Source organism: Camellia sinensis, chromosome 7 (genome assembly GCF_055761805.1).
Source record: "Camellia sinensis isolate YWXY chromosome 7, ASM5576180v1, whole genome shotgun sequence".
In the NCBI taxonomy this organism is placed as follows: domain Eukaryota; kingdom Viridiplantae; phylum Streptophyta; class Magnoliopsida; order Ericales; family Theaceae; genus Camellia; species Camellia sinensis.
Window position 1 is genome coordinate 188128124 of NC_138967.1, and position 24994 is coordinate 188153117.

General features: G+C 32.3%; 2 protein-coding genes and 1 non-coding gene across 3 annotated transcripts; 1 reads left to right on the forward strand and 2 right to left on the reverse strand.

The window, feature by feature from the left end:
- Window positions 1-1350: 1350 nt before the first annotated feature.
- Window positions 1351-7820, forward strand: LOC114272004 (GDSL esterase/lipase At5g55050). The gene is made up of 5 exons (XM_082880191.1): window positions 1351-1794; window positions 3274-3413; window positions 5051-5287; window positions 6399-6651; window positions 7453-7820. Exons 1-5 carry the CDS (start codon window positions 1527-1529, stop codon window positions 7671-7673), a joined length of 1119 nt encoding a protein of 372 aa, XP_082736317.1. The 5' UTR covers window positions 1351-1526; the 3' UTR covers window positions 7674-7820.
- On the reverse strand, window positions 4940-5012 carry TRNAF-GAA (transfer RNA phenylalanine (anticodon GAA)). The gene has a single exon. It is a non-coding gene; the product is annotated as a tRNA-Phe (tRNA).
- LOC114301141 (DNA mismatch repair protein MSH5) lies at window positions 7473-24994 on the reverse strand (the record flags this gene model as incomplete). The annotated part of the gene is given in 34 exon segments (XM_082881488.1): window positions 7473-7864; window positions 8279-8365; window positions 8473-8587; window positions 8905-8928; window positions 9018-9049; window positions 9222-9282; window positions 10725-10796; window positions 10999-11059; window positions 11151-11207; window positions 11821-12001; window positions 13680-13746; window positions 14630-14774; window positions 15317-15370; window positions 15520-15584; window positions 15669-15730; window positions 15954-16044; window positions 16147-16219; window positions 16589-16647; window positions 16764-16828; window positions 16949-17038; window positions 17165-17282; window positions 17729-17828; window positions 17922-18040; window positions 20061-20097; window positions 20186-20236; window positions 22528-22605; window positions 23602-23646; window positions 23736-23835; window positions 23893-23921; window positions 24274-24360; window positions 24637-24694; window positions 24781-24812; window positions 24863-24890; window positions 24942-24994. Coding segments are annotated over 34 exon segments (2415 nt in total), but the record flags the coding sequence as incomplete, so codon positions are not given.

A 24994-nucleotide genomic window follows, 5' to 3' on the forward strand; every position in this document is an offset into this window, starting at 1 on the left:
AAAAGTAACTAGAATAATAATAGATAATTTGTAAGCCACAAAGGTCAGCCATAGCTTTGTAATCGGGTTGGGATCCTTCATTTGTGACCAACTTTTTTCAATCGTACAATTAATGTAGAAATTTATTAGACGGGACAAGTAACTTGAGACATAAATAATAGAGGATTTCAATTAATAGAGAATCTAGGGCTTTTTAAATATGTGTATAACGAAAAATTATTAAATAATTTTAAAATATCATCATGATATGTGCACGTAATATTTTTGATTAATAAAATTGCACAAAGAGAAATAGATATAAAGATTGACTTGTCTCTCACCGATTAATCAAATTGAATCAAGTCGATTTTATACATATCATAATTATTATTTTTATTGATTGGAAAGAAATATATCAGTCTAAAAAGTTAATTTTTTAAAATTATTCAATAATAATAATAAAAGTAATTTGGGAACATGCATTGGAAAAGGTTGATGAATCATTGCAAAGTGGGTTGACTGTGGGACGGTGCACTCATTCAGATCTCAAAAGCTTCTTCTTCTTTTTTTAATTAAATCATTTTTCATTTTTGATAAGAAAATTCAAGGTAGAGGATCTCATTGATGCCTCCATGGTTGGAGTTAGGGCCCCACTTTGAAATCCTCCATCTCACCACCATTCATCTTTTTACACAAATGGCTCACATCAAATTAATCAATAAAGATGATAAAGGTATGGGCCTAGACATCTCGGTTACAAGGTTAATACTAATTATTTCTTAATAAAAAAAAAAATTATTGCAATGCGATGAGCAATAATAATTTTTTTAACCGATTAAAGGATCTCCATTTGTTGAAGAATCAGACATAGGGACTTGAAAGAAGAATCATAGGCGTCCTCACAAGACGAACTTGATTCATAACTTGACTTTAGATTTATCAGAGTTTGAAATTAAAAATAAAAAAAGATAAGAACCGTGTTGTCATCATAGAGCCTCAAATTCATAGTCCCTTGCACGCCAAACTAGTGAAGAGTGAGCTCCTCCAAAGCTATCACCTTAATTTGATGGCAACTATCATCTAATTTATTGTAACCAAAAAAATCCAAACATACTTTACCTCTAAAAAAAATCCAAAGAAAGAACTATTGCAATTAGCTTAATAGACAAATTTATGTATCTAATTAGAAAACTATGGATTCGATTGCCCCTTTCCCATCAATGTAACCCCCCTAAAAAAATAAATGAATAAATAAATAAAATAAAATAAAAACAATTTGAGGAAGAGGGATAAAGATTGGAACATGATAGGACTATATATTTATAAATAAATAAAAAACAAAATACAATGTGAAGAGAGGGAAAAGCACTCACCCACAACTAAGTAAATTGTCCACCGTTCACACTTAGAAGTTAAAAGTTACCAACCCCATGGCACTACTCAATCCATTAGCTTTTTTGTCACTACTTAAAACCCAACCATGAACCATTCACTGCCCCCATAACTCCAAAATTGAAGAGAGAGAGTATTGGCTCCCTACTTCCTCAATGGCTTACAAGGTCTCAACATTAAGGAGTTTCATGTTGTTCTTGTTTTTCTTTGTAATAGTTGTGTTGGGGTTGAGAAGTCCTTTTGCAGAAGCTCAGAAAGTACCAGCAATTTATGTATTGGGAGACTCATTAGTGGATGTTGGTAACAACAATCACCTCAAGCTCTCTCTTGCTAAAGCTGATTTTCCTCACAACGGCATCGACTTTCCTGGCCAAAAATCTACCGGAAGATTCTGCAATGGCAAAAACTCTGCTGACTTTTTTGGTAACTAAAATTTCACCATCCCATCATAGCCACACTTCACTTTCACTTCTCATCAAACCAAATATCTCTCTCTCATGCATTGAATCCTATCAATAATATGTCAATGATCACATAAAGTTATGGTTATTATAATATTATTGAAAAGGTAGTTCCTATATTTTTGGTTTTGTTATGGAAAAGGTAGTTCCTATATTTTTGGTTTTGTGTCAGTTTAGCTCATACAATTTTAATTAATTTAATTTTGACTCTAAATCTATAATTTATTACCATTTTCTTATGAAAATTAAATGAATAAGCGGCATATGTCAAGCGCTTGATGATTATTTTTCATCAAAAATCGTAATAGTTTTATCAATTAGACATAATTGATACAAAATTTAAAATTAAAAATTAAAATTGAATCAATTGAAAATACATGAATAAATATAATATAAGAAGCAAAATGAAAAGACTATCAGTATAATTTGTTTGTTTATTAAAAAAAGACAGAATTGACCCATAATCAGATTGTGTGGTGAAGATTAATTTGATAACATGTGGGGTTCATGAGTAAAATGAATTTAAACCATTGATTTCTATTTCAATAATTTTGAATTTGTAGTCTTCCTTTGGAAAGTGCTAAATAAATATGCTTTTAAATTTTTTACAAAAAACTATAAAATAAATAAATAAATAAATAAATAAATAAATAATATATGTATCACCTTCATTTCGGTTTAGTTTTAGTAGGTGAGATAACGTCTCATCATGTACTAATTTTTCTGGGCATTCTGTCATATTAATTTGTCCATCATATGTCAATTTTATTTTTTTTTGTTTTTTTTCCCATCAAGCGACGAAAAAATTTTGTCGTCAAATTTTTTTTATATTAACTTTTTAGTATTTTTGCAATGACTTTGTATTTTCCGATGTATCCAAAAAAAAAAAAAAAAAAAAAGTATGTCTCCAAAATTCGTACTTTTTGCAGTGAACATAAAGATCTTCTGATGGGTTGTCGTATATATTTGAGCATTATTGTAAAATTGATAAGTCATAATATAATAAGGATAATTACAAATACACCTTTTCAAAGTTTGTTTAAATGCAAATTATTTCTTTTAATTTTAAAAATTACACCCATTTTTTGAAATTTTTAATTTTAAAATAAATGATCTTTTTTATTAATAAATTATCAAGTCAATTAATAATTTTTAATTATATCAAAATTTTATTTTAATTAATAATTTAAATAATTTTATTATTTTATCAAGAATTTTACTTTTCTATTAATTCTGTTAAATAAATTTTCTTTATAATAAAGTATTTATAATTTTCAAAATTATAAGAAACAATCGAAATTATAAAAAAAATTTATGAAGTGTGTTTATAATTTATCCTAATAATTATCTATCAGAAAAATGCCATGAAAATATAAATGTGTCACATGTATGTGTTGTTCTGGTGATTATGATTCATATGTTGTGGAGTGTTGTTTGGCAGCTGAGAAAGTGGGGTTACCGACATCACCACCATATCTATCCCTTGTATCTAACAGGAGTGGTAGTAATGCATTCCCAATCACTGGCGTTAGCTTTGCCTCTGGTGGTGCTGGAATCTTTAATGGCACAGATCAACGCTATGTAAGTGTTTTTGCTTTTTATGTTTTTATTTTTAAAAGATTATTTTAACAAAATTTCAAAATAAATTTCTAATTTTATTAATTTAAATAGTAATCTTCTGATTTGTTCGGTGAAGTAAAACTAATAAAAAATATATATTTTTTAATCATTAGACTCAACAGAAAAGAATACATACTTACACTGAGTTTAATGATTAAAATAATTTTTTTTCATCAATTTTACTTAACAAAAATAGTTCGATGATTTAGATTGAAAATAAATTAATAAATTATAATTTAAACTGATAAAATTAAAATTTTGATTTATTTTGTTACACAGTCAAACTTTGAGAATTTATTTGTAATTTTTCCTTTTATTTTTTATTTTTTATTTTTAATTTAGGAAGTAGTGAATCTACTTTGTTTTGATCCTTCTTCACACGCTATGGGGCCACACATGGGCTTTCAAAACTCCTTTTTTCTTCTTTTTCTTTGCTTTTTTTCTTTGTGGATTAAAAAAAAAAAAAAGAATCAAATCATGGTATGAGAAGATATGGGATGAACCATGTGCTCTATACTCAATAAAAGTGGTTTTTTTTTTTTTATTTATTTACTAGTTGCATGAAATGCATGCAATCACCAACAATTATTACATTTATAAAGTTCTATTATAAACGAAAGAAGGCAAAATTTAAAAAGTTATGGTTTATTATGGGGCGATTCAAATTCAACTCTTAACTTGGGTATTGGGCTGAAGGAGCTTGTTGTACCTATTGGTGGGCTCACTGCCGGTTCTTTCTCTTGATTTAAATCATTTATTTTTATTGATTAAATAATCCATGTAAAAAATAAATTAATTAGATCACATTTATTTTTAAAATAATTAACAGTTCAATCTCAAAATTTAAATTATCATCTATTTTTTTAAAGAAAAATATGATTCATTCATATGGATTTAGATGTTCAATCAAACTTATTTTTTACATAAATTATTTTTACTTGACAAGTCCTATAAGATAAACTGTTTAGAATGTAGATATGAGCTTGAAGTGAGCCCAACAGTATTCCTTGCTTTAAAAAAAAGGTAGTTACAAATCAGTCCTAGGAACGAAACTTATTTACTAATAAGTCCTACTTCAACTTTAAATGACAAATTTATCAATATAAAAATATTTTTAAAAAATACAATTCAACCACTTACACTTCTCATATTATATTTCAATAAAGATTAACAAAAATAAATCAAAACTCAGAGACAAAATCAAAATGTCTTAATCATTTATCATTTTGATAAAAATTTCATAGTATCATTACTAGTATCAAATTATCATTTCACAACACAAACATACAATTATATTATATATAATAAAATTTATAAAAATAAAAAATAAATAAATAAAAAATAAAGACCATTGAAGATTTATGAGTAAATAAGTTAAGTAAATGGAGCAACAAAACGTGTTTGGTGCCAATGAAAAATGGTTTATTGGCTTGGTCTGTGAATAGTCGGAATAGCAACTAATGGTTGAAAATTTCAAAAACCTGGATTGCGGTGAACGTGGATCGAACACGTGACCTTCAGATCTTCAGTCTGACGCTCTCCCAACTGAGCTATCCCCGCTTGATGTTATCTTAGTCCAAGTTTAAATTATTTTACAGAGACAGTCAATTCCTTTAACCAAACAAGTTGAGTACTACTCCACGGTGTACGAAGATTTGGTGCAACAGCTCGGATCAGCTACTGCACTAGACCACCTGTCCAAGTCCCTCTTCGCGGTTGTGATTGGAAGCAACGACATACTTGGTTACTTCAAATCCGGGTCGGATCTTCCCAAGAAAATCACCCAACAGCAGTATGTGGATCTAATGGTTATGACCCTCAAAGATGTCTTGAAGGTAAATCTCGAAAAAAAAATTTGATAGCTACAAATTAATTCCAACAATATACCATAGTTAGAGTAATACTAGAGGACGTTTAAATTTTTATATCAAATTTATGTATTATTGATATGACACCTTACATGTCATTCATATATTAGTATAATTGTGAGATTATTGCTATATAATATAATAAATATAATTAATACCTAAATTTTTTAGTCATGTTGGTAGTCTCCTCATTCCATTCAATTTAATCACCCAATAAGCTATATATTTTGGCACAATTAACTAAAATTTTAATTTATTTAAGTTAATTTTAAATTATAAGCTATAAATGGAAGCTATGCAAACAACAAAATTGCTTTAGAGCTCTAAAAGAGCACCTCTAAACTTAGCATTAAATTGTCTTCTTCTGGCCACTGTTTTATCTTTTTCTGTTTTTTTTTTTTTTTTTTAATTGGTTGCCAGCTTATTAGAGCAGCTCTACTAGAGCTCCCAATCACTGCTCATGCAAACAATTAGCATAAACTTTCAAAAAAAATTATATAAAAATATAAGTTATAAGGAGGCCTTAAAATTGTACCAAATAGATTGTTGATGACTTATATATCCAATGTTGTGCTTGAACTTAGCGTTCTCAACGTGTTCTTAATTTTAAATTTTACTTGACTCATTCAAAATCATATTCGACCTCCTAACTTTATTTTGAGCTACACTCTTAGATATATCGAAAAAATCATTCTACAAAACAAACAAACAAAAATGATTTCAACAACCCCACCTCAAATTGGAAATTTATGCCAACGATATTGAGTACGTAAAGCGTTATTATCGATTTAAGTCATATTGATTGATTCACATTTTTCAAGAACGTGGCATTGATAATATAACCAAACCAAACTAAGCATTTTTTTTTTTTTTATTTACTCTTTGAAATTGTTATAGTTTGCCTCACTTTTTCTTATAGAGGTTGCTCATTTACCATTTTTTCTTTTCTTACACCATAATATACAGCATGTTAATTATTTTTGTTACTCTTGAAATTGTTATAGATTGCCTCACTTTTTTCTCAATGTTTGCTCATTTAACATTTTTTTTTTTTTTTATACAAAAAAATGGTTTGTAGAGGATGCATAATTTTGGTTCACGAAAGTTCGTGGTGGCTGGGATAGGAGCAGTGGGGTGTTGTCCCTCACAGAGGAATCAGAACAAAACTAGTGAAGAATGCAATGAAGAAGCTAATTACTGGTCAGTTAAGTACAATGAAGGCCTTAAGTCAATGTTGCAAGGACTCAAATCCGAGCTCAATGACATGGACTACTCCTTTGTTGACACCTACACTATCTTTTCTAGCTTCATTCAGTCACCCTCCACCTATGGTACTTCCATTTCTTTTCTTCTAATTAGTTATCAAAATGGCAATGTTAGATCCTAAACCAAATCAGCGCTGATTTGTTCAAAAATTTTAAATCAAAATGAGCCAACTAAATTGAATTAAGCCAAGACGAATACAGATTGAGATGAAATTGTGCCACTTTTAAAAACGGAACCAACCCAACTCATGAAAGATAAAATTGGTTCAATAATTGATCATGTCTGCGATTTAATCCAAATCATAACTTGAATATTCAGTAAAGCTCTCATGCCATTGGAAAATAAAAGAAGTGCGGTCCATTCATGGTTGCATTGATCCCAATATATATATATATATATTCAAAAAGGCCCATGAATCTTGCACAGTAAAATGGATTCTCCTTTCTCACAAAGAAGTTTTTGCTCATCTCAAATCTCTTACTGATGAAAAAATTACTAGAGGTAAACAAAAAGAGAGATTTGTTTTATAAAAGACAATTTTAGTTTTCAGAATTTGCTTTTTGAAATTTTTTAAAAAAAAGTTTGACTTCTCTCAAATTGTTATCTTAAAATATTCAAAAAACTCATTATTTTCATATGATTCACTTTTTTGGGATGCAAATGATTTTTAAAAATTTAAAAATATCTTTTTCTTGGTATTTAATAGTGTTATCAAACTAGTTTCCAATTGTTAGTTTAAAAAAAAATCTGAAATCTAAACCATTCACTTTTCTCTTCTCTCCACAAATCCAAAAGCCAATCGGTAACTTACTCTTTTTGAAATCTAAACCATTGCAATTAACCACAATGTTTTGTCAAATATTCAGGTTTTACTGAGGTTCAATCAGCTTGTTGTGGGTTGGGGAACCTGAGAGCCCAAGTTCCATGCGTGCCCGTTGCCAAGTACTGCTCCAACAGAAGTGATCATGTCTTCTGGGATCTCTACCATCCCACTGAAGCAGCAGCTCACCTCTTTGTCAACGCCGTTTTTGACGGTTCACAACAGTTTGCGATGCCTATGAATGTGAACCAGCTAATCGCTGCATAAACCGAGTGGTGTAAACAAGTGTTAGGGCTGTCGTTAATGCCCTTAAACATAGAAAGGAATACAAAATGCATAGAACAGAGGGGATAAAGAAGATGGGATTGTTAACCAATTACCTGGATCAATAATATGTGCATGCATTGGTACAAATCAACTGCTTTACGCTCTATTTGTTTCATCGAAAAGAAGTTTTTCTGAAAAACATTTTCTGCATTTTCTAGTTTTTGGTATGATAAAAGTGTAAACTGAAAATTATTGAGAAACACCCTAAGTTCTATTTGCCTCCAACTGTTCAATTTTCACAAACTAATCAAGCATGGAAATTATTGAGAAATATCATTGTAATACACATTCTTGCATTAGAATGAGAAAAGTTTGAAAATTGTTTGATTCAGATTTAATAGAAATCTGATACCAGAAGGAGAAAAATGGCTTCCATTGGCAGAAATTACCCATTTGTTTACTTTCGGTTTCAGTAGTACTTCAATATTGATACCAAAAGAAGTTTACTTGTGTGTGAATGGTTCTGAAAACCCAAGAAATTTACAGTAGCATTTCGTGATGCCATTGATGAGCGGGAGAAGAAAGAAGACAGATTTGATGCTTACATGAATCTAAGAAGGAAAGATATCTTGGAAGAAGAGGTTGAGATCGCCATTACAAGCATCAAATGATAACATCTTGTCGATTGCATCCTGCATTTGGTTTACACACGCGCACAATGATTCATGTGAAAGGTGACACGGAAATTTCTGAGTTTATTCTAACCACAAACTAGTTTCTGAATAAAAAAGAAAGTAACTTGTATTGTCGATCTTGAGCTGATATTTTGTCATTGCACAGTCGGTCAACATGATTATTATTTCCAATAGCATTCAGTAAAGACGCTGCTCTCTTTATAACTTCCTCTGGGACACCTGTATGAACCATTTTATCAGAAATATCAGATTACCGGAGACCTTGGAAAATAAAGCCTCTAGTAAAACCTCCGCAATTTGTCATGGAAATGAATGCATGAATTTAAACCTATGACAAATCATGGGAATTACAGAATGTTTAACGAGTGAATGTTTACTAAAAGATTAAAAATTATGGGCGGAGTATGAAACCCTTGTTTTGCATTTGCCTAGCAGTAATAAGGAAGCTTAAGAAAAACACACACACACACACACACACAAATTATTGTGAAATGCCTAGCATATTTTTTGAAAACCAGCTATTGTTTGAAACGTACCAGCAAGTAGTGCACAATGCAGCCCTGCAAGGTATAAACTGAAGTATGTAAATTCCAACTTTCTTAATAATATCCATCAGAATTCCCAACAAACACAGACACTATTTACTCACCATAGCTAAGAAGTGCATGTCCAGGAACAAGCCTGCAAGACCAAATTACAAAATCCGAGTGGGGTTTGATAAAAGGTAATTTCTATTGGAAACTAAACCCGACAGATGATGTGTAACAATAACTGCATAAAGAGATGGTAGAATTTGTCTAAAAGTGTATGAAATTTTCCGTAAGAATACTACACGATTTTAAAAATAACTTACCTATATAGAAATACAATATCTTCAATATTTGTACCATCGTCAGGTCGTAGGACACTCATTGCTGGAAATGAGGGTTTTAGCGGCGTTTAAAAAAGCCGCTATAGGTCCAAAACGCCATCTAAACCTTTTGTGACGTTTAGCACCAAGCGCCGAAGATGAGGCCGTCGCTATAACTTTGTGACGCTTTTAGAAACGTCGCTATATTGCTATAGGCGGCGTTTTGCTAAAAGTTCTACTATGACATCATCATGCTATTTAGCGATGTTTTTAAAACGCCGTCGTATCTCTTTTTTAAAAATCTAACCGTTGATATGATATTTAGCGACGTTTTAGAAATGCCGTGATGGCCTCTTTTTTTTTTATAAAAAAAATGTGCTAATTTTATGTGATTGAACTAAAAAGACTGAAACATAACACTAACATGAAATAATAACTCTCATTCAAATATCAAATACAACATTAGTACACTTTCCCATTCAATTTAATATCCAATCACCATTAATCACAAAATAACATATTCATAAATCATGTTTTAACAAAGACATTAACAGAGAAAGAAGTATTGAGCTATAATGATTGATCCAACTATACAAGAGATGGCAAATAACTACCAAGAAAATTATCCCCAAACTCAAGATATCACCAAAGTAAGAGACTATTGAACTTTACTAGATTGCATTTCAAAAATCTACTCCTGCCTATAGCATAAATTTCAAGTTTGGATGAGTTAAATTCAAATTGATGAGAGAGTTCACTGTTAGTCTTTATTGGTGTACATACCTGCATCAGAACATAAATTACAATCAGATTCACCAAAATAAACATAAATTGAAGAATTTGTAAACTTAATTTTCTTAATCACTTGATTGCATTTATTTATTTTTAATTGTTTAATTTTTTTGGTAGAGGTGGTTAGAGTTTTGCTCCTGACACAAATCTATGATTTAAGTTACAACTTTACTCCTTCAATAGTATTTAAACAAAAACTAGGGCTAAAATTTTTGTTTTCGTCCAGAATTGAAAAGAAGCTTTAAAAACAATTTAGGTTTTAACAGAAGGCTCTGTTTAAGGGATTTATTACACTTCTTTATTTATTATTTTTCCAAAAAAGACTAAAGCCAATCAATATAAACTTTAAGCCTATTGTTGGCAACTGTAATTGAGCGCTATATTCCCTTTCTTAATTGGAATCCCAATTTTGTGCATTAACAAACGAAAGTTCATATGCCAGAATCCTCTCCTTAAAGAGGACCTACAACAATTTTGTTGTGTTATAGAAATTAGGCTATCAAATCCCAAGGATTTTAACAACAGCAAATTATTTTCACAAGCCCATCAACATAAACTATAAGCCTACTGTTGGCAAGTCACCAACCAAAAAATGAAGGGAAAAACACTGACCAGCCCACATGCCCTTCTCTCAAAATGCAATATTAATTACAATATCCAGTAACATAACTAAAATGGCGATGACTCAAAGGAGAAGAAAAGGCAAAAGTGAACCTGCAAGAGAGTCCAAGCATGCTGCAATAACAGGGCAACCTTCCATGTTCAATAGAGAGAGCTTGTGCAAACCTGCAATGCACACAGAATAAGAGAGACTATTATTACAAAGAATTGCAACACTTGTTTGCTTTTCTTGTTGATAAATGAAAAGTGCTTTAATACACTATTGTAGAGAAAAACTATTCAGAAAACTATTCAGAAAGTCCAAAATGGAAATCACGTCTGCTCTGCAACATATTCGAAGATAAAAAACTCACTCACTTAAAATGACCAAGGCAAAAGCTCTGTATCTCATGAGCCCCATCTAAAGGCTTCTTTGGAAACAGGGTAACCTGTCACAAAATAACATTGTTGAAAACAAATTGAAATGGAATTTAATATTTAATAATTTATTTGTTTCAATGGGTAAGAATCGTTAATTACACAAATTTTAAAATCCTGATCAGCACTAATAATGAATCGTCCATCCGGCGAGAATTCCTGCAAGAACATAAAATTGTTTAGAAAAAGCCCAGCTTACAAGTAAAGGTCATTCATGCATCCACACAAATGTAGCCCTAATTTCAAAGACTTTTACGTAATAACTCATAAGAATTTAACAATGTGTATAGGAGTAGAGAAAGAATACATATATATATATATATATATATATATATATATACCTTAAAAACATTGGCAGGAAAATTTGTAGAAAAAAGATAATGATAAAATCTATTATGTCCAATTTATTCCTGTTATTCATGGGAAAATGGAGGGAATAACCAATGATTCACCAAAAATAAAAACTAAAAAATAAAACTTAGCAAAAATGTCTAGGACAATAAACTGAAACATCTGATCCACAACTCTTGAGGACAAATCTACATAACCAAGTCTTGCACGTATAATGAGAAACTAATTAAGTTTTGTTTTTGCCAATCAAAAAAAAAAAAAAAAAGTTTTGTTTTTTAAGCATTATAATTATGATATGGTTTTAGCATTATAACTGACATGGAAAAAGATGAGTTGTTATACTAGAGGTCATCACAAAAAGCCATAAATACAATAGAGCAAGGACAAAGAGAAAAGATATCAAAGATAACAAATGACATACCAGGCTAGTAATGATGCTACAGTAGTGAGCAAGAATTGGCACTGCCTTGTTATCGGCTAAAGCTTGATTTTCATGAAATCCATCCAAATCCACAAACCAAACAACTCCAAATTTGTCAGCAAAACAAACAAATAGACCATCATTGCTTATGGCAACTGCACTCACTCTCTTCTCTGATGACCTGTTGCACTCGATTTGAAAAGGAGGAATATTAAGAAATGTCCAGCACAAATGAGGGAACTTAATGTTGAAACTTACACAATGCAGCAGGTAGGTAACAAATGCAGGCAGGTGGGTTCTAGCATGTAACAATATCACTTAGATACATTCAATCCCACCGGTAAAGATAGTTTTTGCCAAACATTCATATATGTGCAAAAACTCTTAGGAAGCTGTACCCTCCTCAGTAATGTTCTCATGAGAGAGAGGGAATGCCAACCATCATTGTTAGAAAGTGCATCATTACATTTATGTGCATTTAATAATATTCTGAAATAATAAATGTAGACTATGATATATAAAACCATGACTACTGGATGACACTGTTACGTACAGCTTTCAATTGCTGGCTTTGAGTTTCGTTCAGAAAGTAGTATTCAGCATTTTATTGGTTGTTGAAGTTAAGCAAAGCAAAGGGGTCATTATTCTATTCATTGATGAGTTGCACACTCTAATTAATGAGTTGCACACTTTGGGATCAGAATATAACAGGGAATTTCTGCTTAATCTCCCATTTATCAGTCAAAGTTCTTACCAAAAAAAAAAAAAAAAAATCAAAAGCAACAAAATACAGAAATGAAAATTAAATTCACATAAAAGAGAGAGATTTAGTAGAAGTTATGAAGATAAACCTCATCTTGACAATTATCAATAATCTTTTTGATCCTCAGGACCTCCCCAAAAATCTGACTCTCTTCTTCAATATCATCAGTCAATGCCTCAGCTTCTCTATAGATGTAATTGTTCACTTGGTTGATATTAAATAATAGTACTGAACTGGAAAGGAACAAAAATGCATAGAAAGGCCTTCAATGGCTACTCTACAAAACACATTTCTGGTTCAACAGAGATAGATACTTGAATGTAAGCAAATGGTTGTTCTTAATATCTGAATTCTTATAGAAATTCAACAAACAAAATTGATCTTTCATCATTCAACTCTACCCTACCAATTCAGTTTGAAAGTTTATTGCATTTAACCTAAAAGGAGAATTTCTCAATATGAATGATAACATTACAACACTACTATTATTACTATCCCTATTGGTCCAGTCAGATACCAAAGAGAAACACAATATACTATCAACTAGATCATCCATTATGAATGAACAGAATAAAAAAATCACCAAAGAGATAGAGGCATTGCTTAGCATTTAGCAACCAATACGAAAAATATATCTGAGTCAGAGGTTAGTAGTATTAACCAAATTGATGAATTATGTGAAAGTTAATAAGCAAGCAACAGGATTGATCTCTTGTTCTAATTGTTGTAAATTGTTGCAACCTCTAAAATCATTGTACTTTTAATTGTGATTTTAGAGTGATATTGTCTATCAAGTTAACACAATAATTTACATTGCCAAAACCATGAAATCATTAAGGTATTAACGATGAAAGGAAAGCAAATGCAGGCCAAATTAGCCCAAAAACATGCTTCACAAGATGAATACAAGGTTTAGGAAAGCAGCCACCATCATACCTACCTTCATTTTGGAAACATCATCTTTGATATTCTTTTGAAGCTCCAAGCACTACTCATTAATCCGAGTGGAGTTCCCAAGCTTCAAAACCTCTGGAACAAAATTTCAATATCAGAACTCCTGAAACAAAATTTCAATATCAGAACCTCTGGAGTTTACCTCATCTCCCATTTCCCGTAGATATCTAATAAAATTCTAGAACCAATTTTTATACCCGGACACATAACTGCAAATTCAACAGAAAGCAGGAGAGAGGTTAATGAAACCAAGTCAGGCTACAAAAGACCTATTAGAGTTATAGTTGATGTTAGAACTCCACACATCAAACAACATCTAAGTTAGAAAGCTGACCAAGTCACGTACATGACTACAATTTACTGTTAAATGACCTTAAGCTACCAATGTAATTGGAGAAACAAACAAATTATAACTAAACCCCATACTAGAGCATGTTGCCAGACTTTCATTATAAGAAACAAATCCAATTTAAGCAATCCTAATCTATAGAACCCACCAAGATTTTTGCACAAAATGTTACAAACTTTACAGCTTTATTCCAAATCTAATCCACACCATAGATTCAACTTTGGATTAACAAAACAGTATATACACAAAGATTCTTGTATAAACTAATCCAGAAGTAGAATTAGATACTCACGCAAAGAGAGAGGGCTCAACAAAGAGAGTAATTCAGCGAGGCCTGGAACTAACTTCTAAGCAAATATTATCAACTTCTTTTTGGAAAATGTTTTTAAAAGCCCAATCACTTCAGTATCAGAATCTCCTTGTTAAGAATAATATTGTAATACTGAACATCTATACTGTTAGATTTCTAATCAATCATATCTTCATAGAAAAAAAAAATGCTAAGCACGTAGAGGTGATAAACAAGGAGTTTGAGTAAAAAAAAACTTTACATATCAGACGGTTAGAAAAAATGTAACTAAGATTTCAGGTAAGCTAAACATTTATATATATATATATACACACACACACACACAACACAAATAAGCAATAGATCTCAATAACCAAATCGGGAAAGATGGGAAGGAAGAGCTTGAGAGAGAGAGAGAGAGAGAGAGAGAGAGAGAAAGAGAAATCAATACCTCATGGTGAAGCTTCGAAATCGAGAGAGAGTACTTCAAAATCGAAATCGCTCTGAGTTCGATCTGAGAAATCAAGCACAGCCTCTCCTGAGATCATTTCCTCTGCGATCGAAACCAACCCCTCTTCTCTCTTCGCAATCTCCCAGAGCTTCAGATTGATATAGCAGAGAACAAAGGATGAATCGAGAGAGAGAGAGAGAGAGAGAGAGAGAGAGAGAGAGAGAGAGAGAGACAGTGGAGCTTCAAAGCTTCAAATCGAAATCGCTCTGAATCAAAATCGCTCTCAAGGGTTTAGAAACAATTGGGGGTGAGCAAGAGAGAGGCGTGAGGATTGTGACAGCGTGAGGATTCAGAATAGGGGTTTACAAAGCTTTAACAAGTATTCTCAGATTTAAAATAGGTGCGTGAGGCACAACGTATTTGGAGGCGTTTAAAACGCTTCCTATTTCAAAACGGTACCGTTTTATTAAAGGAATATGCGACGTTTTTATAAAACGTCGTTAAATATTAATAAACGTGGCATTTAAAAAAGCACCGTTAAAAAAACGCCGCTTAAACCCATTTTTCTTGTAGTGACTCATGGTGTAATACTTAATGTTATCAGACTGCAAATAATATATATATAGATGTGTCACGCAGTTGAAATAGTTAATACTTAAAGTTTTAAAAAATGCAATGTCTTGTTTATACCTCTTGTATGCAACTATCATTAAACATCTCGGTCAAGTGAGTGCAAACCAAAACCTGCAAATTAGTAGAGCATATCCCATCACAAGTTGCCTATTAAAACAAATGTGACTAGCAAACCTAGAGGTGGCCTCCAGGAATGCACTCTTAATATGAATTTGCATTTATTAGAAACTCTGGTTGGATAGCAATTGAGAGCATCAAACCTTTGGAGGATGATCATAGCAAGTGATAAAATGATTTATAGTTCCACCAAGGAGACCAGTGCCATCTGAAATGAATTTTAACAACAGCGTATGGTAGCTAAAAAATTACATTTATTGCATGACATATGATTATTCTTGGTAAAACCAACCTTCTGTTAGAGTGCCTTTACCAAATTCGTCCAACAAGCATAAAGATTGTGAAGTTGCATGCCTATGAAAGTTCTCGGAATCAATATATATATATATGACTAAGTTGTATACCCTATGGTTTCAGCACCCTTTCACATCCATAGCAAGGAAATAACAAGGGCCAACAGCCAACAAAAAATAAAATCAATGCACTAATCCCCAGAACCAAAAACCAAGGATGTAAGGGGTAGATGCCAATCCCATGTCCATTATTAGTAGGTTAAGAGAAAACTGTGTAACTATACCTTAGCATCATTCCAACTTGATGTAGATCAATCATAAATGTTGACTGTTCAGCATTCATAAATTTACTTCCCATGGCACAAAATATCCTATTTTTTGAAATTCTGGTAAGTTCTCGTAGTAAAATATGCAAAAAATGAAGTACCAAAAAAATTAATGATACCTAAAGGCTAGGGATATAAATATCGATCCTGTCAGTCAAACCCACAGTAGCAGCATCTGCGGGTACAAAACTTCCAATGTGGGAAAGGAAAACAATTAAAGCTACCTGGAAAAAAAAAAATTATCTTTCGAGATGTGTCAAATAAGTATTTCTATTTATCAAAGATTAGTGCATTTATACAGAACATAAATGCAACATTATTATTAAAACTTTGATACAAAGAGGAAGGTGAAACACTGACAAACCTTACACTTATAGTTGTCAGATAAAACTATTGAAGAAATAATAAAATAGACAATATAATTAACTTAAAGCAGATATTATATAGGATTGCAAATTATGCACTTACATGAACACTCAAACATATGACATATATCTACTGATGCATGTGGGTGAATCATTTAAAGGAGAGAAAGAAAAGAAAGTGAAGGAGAGCATGTTGGTTCCATCAAGAGAAATATAATAATTACTGACCTGCTTTATGTAGATACTTTTCCCTGAATAATTGGGGCCAATGATGATATTAATCCTTCCTGAAGAAGTGTGACTTTGTTAGTTTAACAAGAATAACTAGTATATTCTGAGAAAAGACTTTATTGGCGAGTGGAGTAAGAAACCAATATACTTAGAGATGTTTAACTACAAATACCATCATCATGAATCTTTGTATCATTGGGAATGAAAGTATCTACAGTCATTTCCTGCAAAACATGTCTGAATTAACTACTTGTTAGGATTCCTTTGGTGGATGCCCAATTTTTTCTCTAATCTATTATAGTATGACCTTGCAAATAAAATCATTGACATATTGTAGACTGTACTAGACAACCTAACCTTCCATTCTGTATATCAAGCAAGTCTTCTGTAGTCAAAGTTGGCCTCACATAATTTTTTTGACGAGCAACCAATGCCAGTGATAAAAAGCTGGGTGACAACATGAAAAAATACAGTGAGGAATTTTCCTTTTCCTTTTTTTTTGAAAAGTGAAAAAATATAGTGAGGAAATATATGTCATAAAAAAAATAAAAAATAAAATAAGAAAAAGAAGACATGAAAACCTAACAAGATATTGCAATGTAAATAAAATAGATGTTCAAAGCCTTGAGAAGATGTGCTGAGAATAGAAGAATTTGTGACACCAAGTCCCCAGTAATTGCCCTCTCCATGTCTTCAAAAAGGAATGGAAGATAAGACATTAATCTGTTTTTAATTTTTTTAAAAAGCATCATCGAATCACTCACAAGTAAACTGTTGGGGCTACATTAAGTTTATCAATGATTTGGTATAAATCCACATTATTTTTATTTTAATCATACGTTCCAAAGTTAACTTTTTCAAACTGGCAATGTGTTTTATAAGCATTTAAGCAATGAACACGTGTTTCCCTCAAGTGTCCAAAACATGTCTGGTTCCACAAAAAAAAAATAATAATAATAATAATTTGACACGTTTGGACACATGTTCGGGGTGTCCAATGAGTGTTAATGTTCAATATGCTGTCAGATGCAAACATGGCACTTTTTTTTAGTAATGTATGTGCTTCTTGGCCAAGCAGTTTCGAAATTGTCATCTGGAATAACAACACATAGCAGAAGAGTGAATTAGACTACAGACCTAGGATTTTGTGATATATATCCCCAAGAAGGTTGTCCAATTCTCGTGTCTTCAAGGTGCAATAGAAAAACTTTTTCATGTCTCCATCTTTATCTGAGAACTACATTTGGTGGCACATTTTTTAGTATGAATGAAAATATACAAATTAACTGCATAAACTATTAGTTCCAATTTAGGTCATTGATTGACTTACAGCAAGTTCAAAATCTTGAAGATTTTCTAGTGTGGTTTCATCAAGTTTTTCTTCGAAAACACACATCAAGTAACCTACATATAAACAAAAAAGCCATAACATTAATCAATGTACTAAAGCTTAAAATCAATAACCGACATAGCAATACCAATTGGCATGCTTTAAAAAAAGAAAATGAAAACGAAAAGAATCATAAAAAGTGTTCTTCGGATTAAGAATATTACAAGAAAGCTCTTGTTAAAGCAAGATTCTCATGATCTTTTAAAAGGAAATGTCATATAATATATCATGTCCATGTGTATCGTAGTCTAGTGATTCTAGGACAATTTCAAGATGGATAATAAAATCCAAATTAAAAATTTCAAGTTAATGTAAAGAAGATTACTTTCTATTAGGGGTAAGCAGCGGATATACCGATCCGCCAAAACCGACCGAACCGAACTGATCTGCTGCATTTTGGACGGATGCGTGATGACGAGCAGGCGGTTGCGGATTGATTTTCTCCAATTTGCCAATCTGGCGGATGGATGGCAGATTTGAGATTCCTTTGGCCGCAACCGATCCTCCAAACCGCAAGCACCCATAGTAATTTATATAAGACTTCGTGTTTTCAGTTTGTTTAAATATTTTGTTTGTATTTTCAATTAAAAAAGAGTTTAAATATTCTGTTGAAAAAAAGTTGTCAACTTGAATTTCTTTTTTGAATTGAAAAAAATAAACGTATTATTTATCTATATTTTTTGATTTTTAAAGCTATCTCTAAAAATAATAAATAGAAAATATGATATATGCTGGTTGGTTTTGTCTTCAAAAACAGATATAGATGTAACAATACAGAGACATACAATCTCTACTACTGCTTTGTTCATGGTTTTTGTGGTTTGAATTGTTTTTATATTTTAAGAACCATAGATTGTAATACTTTATGTGGATAAGACATGCTGTGATTGTAGTATGTAGATGAGGCATGCAGTGATTGTGATATTCTAAAGTTTCAAACTTTCTTGTTTTGAATGAGGCATACAGTGCTTGTAATATTTTTTTAAGTCATTAACTGTAATACTTTCTTCTTCTTCTTTTGAGGAAGTACACAAGTTGAATTATGTTGAAAATTTATAAAATGTTAAACCGCCAAACCGATTCGCATCCATCCGCCAAACCGCCAATCCGCTCAATCTACATCCGCCGGATTGGCGGACAGATGTGGATTAATTTACTCCAATCTGGTGGACGGATGGCGGATTGGAGGTTCCGTGGCCGCAACCGACCCGCGCCCACCTCTACTCTCTATAGTTTTTTATTATTATTATTATTTTGCTCTTATATGTTGCATGTTTGGTCATGAGCCACAAGTTTTCACAGTTGGAAGACCTCCATGAATGGATGAAAGAAAATAAAGAATAGAAGAAACTAATGTTGAATGGATCAAACCTGTTCCTCATCAAGAAATCTTCAGTCTATATGAAGATGGGATCATTCATTAAATATCTAATGATACTGCTTGGTTAGGTTTTTCAAAAAATATTTTTCAAAAAATTCTACTTTCTTGTTTTCTGTGTTTTTTTGTTTTTACTGAATTTTTTTAATATTTTAAGCAATTTTTTTTTTTAACTTTTTAGACATACCTAACATAAATATACCTAAAAAGTAAAAAAATTGTGAAAAAAACCTTTTAAAAATTCACTAAATACCAAAAATACAAAAAAAAAATTATTTATTAATTTTTAAAAATATTTTTTCACAAATTTTTTACTTTTTAGATACATCTAAGTAAGGTGTATCTAAAAAAAGTAAAAAAAAAAATGTTTAAAATTTTAAAAATATTCACTAAAAATAAAAAAACACGAAAACTAAAAAACTCAATTTTTAAAAAACTTAATCCAAAAAACTCAAACCAAACACAATAATTTCTAAAATGGGCAAATTACAAATACCTCCCTCGAGCTTTAGATAAATTACAAATACCCCTTGAGATTTCAGAAATTACATCCTGCCCCCTAAGGTTTATATTTCATAACAAATTACCCTCTAATTTGTTATGCAAATATAGCATTCAAGGGGAAATTTGTAATTTCTCAAACCTCAGGGGATATATGTAATTTAGCCAAACCTTGAGGGGGTATATGTAATTTGCCCGACATATAATAGGAAGCCTAGCAAGTTCCAATGATGATACCTGTAAAGCACTTGTGTTATCAAAATATGTGAACTCCATATCAAATTCATTTCTGAATTTGGTCTGAAAAGAAAATAAAAACAAGCACCTCTTCCAAAAATTCTGGCAATTCCTCATATATTTGTCTCAGCTCATCCAACTGCAATTCAACATGGTGGAATGATTTGTCAGAAGTGGGTTGGGGAGGGTTGGGGGAAAGAAGAATAGTTACAGACATTAAGAAAACTAGCAGCAAATTAAAATTTCCTAATTCATAACTGTGATAAATAATCCTACCCCATTTGATAGGACTTGTAACGCCCTCAAATTTAACCCATTATATATCATTGACATGCATTATTTAAAGAAGACATTTTATTAATTCATTCATCAGAGTATTACTAAATAATCGAATAAAATGCCCTACAGGCTTACATCTTTCCAAGCCAACACTTGGATACAAAAATACGAGTTCTAACTCAATACAAGAAAAGCCCTAGGCTTGAGTGTTTACATGTACTAACAAATAAAAGCAAACAACAGAGAAAAAAAAAATAGTCTTCAGAATCCAAGTCCTTCCAAGCTAAGTCCTTGGAGGTAGCTTATCCCCTGAACCTGAAAATGATGTTCCCATAAAGGGTGAGCCACAGCCCAGTAGAAGTATACTAAACCACATATAAGTAGTGAATAAAGCAATAGCATTCAACAGATGGTTAACCAGGATAATCAATTACTTCATTTTACAGTCTCTTGACACTATTGTCTAAGATACGTTTTACTTCCCAGTTTTATCAACATGGCTCAGAACCTGGCCAAACTTACAACAGTGAATTACATATATCGTATTCACATCCTTCCAATATCAACAAACAAATGAGACTCAAGCTCAAATAAATCAAAACACTTCATACTTCCAGATTGATACACATTTTAGTGCTGTATCAATAAAACACTTCTATATAAATAAGCACACATAAAAGTGATGCTAATGGAGTCCATCCCCTATCTCCTCCCAAACAAAATCCGGTTTAGAGGTCCATCCCCTATCTTCCCCTAAACCGTGGAGTACATCCCCTATCTCCTCCCACACACAAAACAATGTATGCAAATGCAATGCTCAATCAATACACGTATTTTCTATCAATGCAACAGTCAAAATTTATGACTTAACCAATGTGATTAGTTTCAGTTATTCCTAATCCACATGCAATGTCTACAACAATCACGACTATCCTCCACCGATAGCCCAAAACAGTTATTTCTAAACTGAAAATAACTATGTAAAAAATTCAATAGACAAATGATATCAATTACCCAATTACGCCATTTAATCAATGAATTCCCCAATTCCATGAATTTAACCCTCTTTTCCCAATTCCATGAATTACTTATACAAATTAATTCAATAATACAACTAGGGTTTTTCCCAAAATTTACCAAAGTATCCCCAACATATCAAAATACCAAAACTTAGAACAAAACCTATAAAATGGAGTAGGAAATCCCTACCTCAGAGAAAACAACCCAAATGGTGAAGACAGAGATGAGTGCCCAAAGACCAAAATGCTCCAAATTGCCAAATGTTCAGATTAAATGAAAGCTCTCGACTCCCTCTATCTTTTTAATAAAGCAACTAGGGTTGAAACACTCTCTAAACAGATCAAACCTAAGAGAGAAGGTGAGTAGGGAAAGAGAGAGGTCGAACCTAGGGTTTGGAATCAAAAGAATATGAAAAAGACTGATCAAATCCCGCTGCTGTGTATTTAAACTGGACAGGCTCGCTCGAGCGAAGACTTGGTCGCTCGAGCGACCAGACACAGAGAATCTACGCTCGAGCCAAGGAAGCCTTGCTCGAGCCAACAACCCAAAAGCTCGATCGAGCGAAAGAAAGCTCGATCGAGCGAAGAACTCAAACCCTCAGGTCTGAAACCAGACTCACGCTCGAGCGAAGGAACTATTGCTCGAGCGAAGAACAAACTAACTCGCTCGAGCGAAGAAAAGCTCGCTCGAGCCAAGAATGCAAAGCTACAGGTCCAACCCAGACGCAAACTCTCGCTCGAGCTACCAAACCCCGGCTCGAGCGAAGAACCAAAACAACATCTCGCTCGAGCGACAAACTCCTCGCTCGAGCGAATAACCAAAATTCTGGACAACAACACTTGGTTTCTAAACCCAACCAACCTGAACAAACCTGCCCAACACATCCTATAATTCCAAATGAGAAAATAAGGAACAACAACAACAACAATTATACAATGACAGAATCTACGGAACAGTCCGGATACAATAATCAAATGGGAAAAGACCGGGGTCGCTATAGGACTTAAGGCTAGGCTTGATTTGGTTTGGTTTATAATTGCAATAAATAAGAGAATACAGTACTATAGATAATGCCTAAAGGCTTTAATTTTATGAAATAAGATAAGATCACCAATAGGAAGGATGTATTACCTCATCACAGAACCCTTCTTTCACTATTGTCCCATAACCCTTGTCTTTACTTCTACTCACATCAATAACACCAATCACCTACACAACACAAACACAAACACAAGAAAATTACTCAAAACGTAATAAAGAAAGAAGCAAGTACACAATTAAAGAAAAAAGAATAAAGAAGAAACTAGTAAAAAACAAAGAGATTAATAAAATCAGTGAATCAATGATTACAAAAATGCAGTACTTCACATTGAAAGCCCTTTTCAACTGCACTTGCAAGGTCACCTGTAATTCTTGCATTGCAAAAAAAAAACAGCAACAATGGCTTCAACTAAATGATTTCCCCTCGGGCAAGGGATGTGGAGTGGGAATGTTAGGTTTAACATCTTGGCAGAAAAAAGAAATGGGAGGTTGGGAATAAGAAAGGGTGACCCAGTGCACGAGGCCCCCGCTAAAGTGGGGCCTAGGGAGGGCAAGATGTAGATAACCAATATAAGGCTTTATGTATCATTTAGCTTTATCTAATATTCTTCCCTTTTTGTTTGTCTTAGCCACTCCACTAGTTTACATCAGAACAAAAGAAAGTTAAGAAAAGATTTTAACCAAATCAACAACATAGTCATTGGTTACACTGTCAACCAAGCCTTATTTCGTCATTTTCAGACCTTGTTCTAGAATAATAAAAAAATATATATATTGTTCTCAATCTAAAAGTTTCTCCAATACAATAATTTCCTCTCTTTTGCACTTTTTTTTTTCCTTTCCTTTTTCTTTTAAACGAGCATACAGCTTTGAATAAGGCTCTCACAAATAATTAGGGATAAAATATCAAAAGCTTAGTTTCAAGAAAGAGTTCTAATGTTACTAGACTAAAAGTCCTTTAGACAGACACAAACAAAACTTTGAGCACAAGTGAAGGTGTGTGGCCAGTAGAGCGGAGTGGGATACATTTTCAGGCATCTTATTGAAGTCATTGGCTACCCCAGATTGAAGGACAGAACTTCCTGATCTCGGAACTTTGAGGAATCTTAGCAAAGTACATACAAAGTAACCTAATGAAATATTAAGGTCTATAGATAAACTAACCAATTCATATACATAAGCCAAGTCTGTCAAAATGCATGATCCAGCCTGTGACAAATTTAAACACATGAACAAGAGATTGTGAGTATATGTCACACAAATTTAGAAAGAATTAGTTGAACTAATAGTTTTCATACCTTTTGAACAATGTCCAAATTCAAATATTTCATTTGCTCTCGAAGACTTCCAGAAATGCCAACTTCAAATATCTTGTTCACATGTGGGACTGAACAGATGCTCCATAAGAGAAAGTGTAAAATGGATTATTGTGCCAACTGTACATGGAACAAATACCATGAAAGTGGAAATTTTACGAATTTCTTCTAGAAGAAAAAGCAAAAGATTCATAAATTTTAGATTTTGATTAAATACAAATTCATAAAAGAAACATAATAGAAATTTTTTTTTTTTTTGTGCCCATCATTTTGAACCACATAGTAGTAAAGTGTTCAAAATAACTAGTGGCAATGTGCTACAACTACAAATTTCAGGCAAACCTTTAAATCAAATAGAAATAGTTAATATATTGAAAGTGTGAAAAATTGCGTAGTTTCCAGCCACTGATTCACGTCTGCAGTTACTAATTGAAAAATAAAGTTTAAATTCTTTATTTTGGAAATAATACAAATGTAGGATATAGATAGAAGAAAGAGCATAGATAAGATATTAGTGCACCTTGAGTATGTGGGGGATATCCTTGACCGACTTCAAGGTTTCCCGTAAAGAAACCAACAGTTCTTCAGAACAAAGGAAGAATGATATCTTCATTCTGTTAAAGTGTATGAATTTTTGGCAAGGTAGATTGAGGATACAGAATTCAAATGCAGGGGAATCCATTTCTTAGTTCATGTTTAGTTATGTAATCACCCTTCATGGAATAGTTAGATATGTGGATTTCTAAATTTCATGCTCAGAGCTTGATTTCAGCCAAACCTCTTCTTACAATGCTTTCAGGTTAATTATGTCATGTTCTAGCATTTCAAACTAGTGATTTAGTCCTGATAACATTAAAGTAATCTTGAGGGGATGAAAGTATACAGCATTAAGACAACTATTAAGGTCATCAAGATCTAGTATAGGCCTCAGGAACCAGCTCCTAGTGCAAAGTAAACCATCATCCAGGGGTCTTGGGTTAAAATGGTTAGAAGTAGTAGAACAGTAAATTTCTCAATTTGAATTTACCTCAAGAGACGTCTACCCATTGGCGTTACACACTGAAATAAGCACAACTAATTTATTCCAAATCCAAAAGGCTTTTGCATACCTTATTCATCATCCCAAACACAGAGAACCTGCAGTTCAATAATATCAACAAAAACATCAAGAGTTGTTTCAGCATTTACCCTTCTTTTGCTCTACCAATGCGCATATGGCTTGGATGTTTGTCTATTTGAAA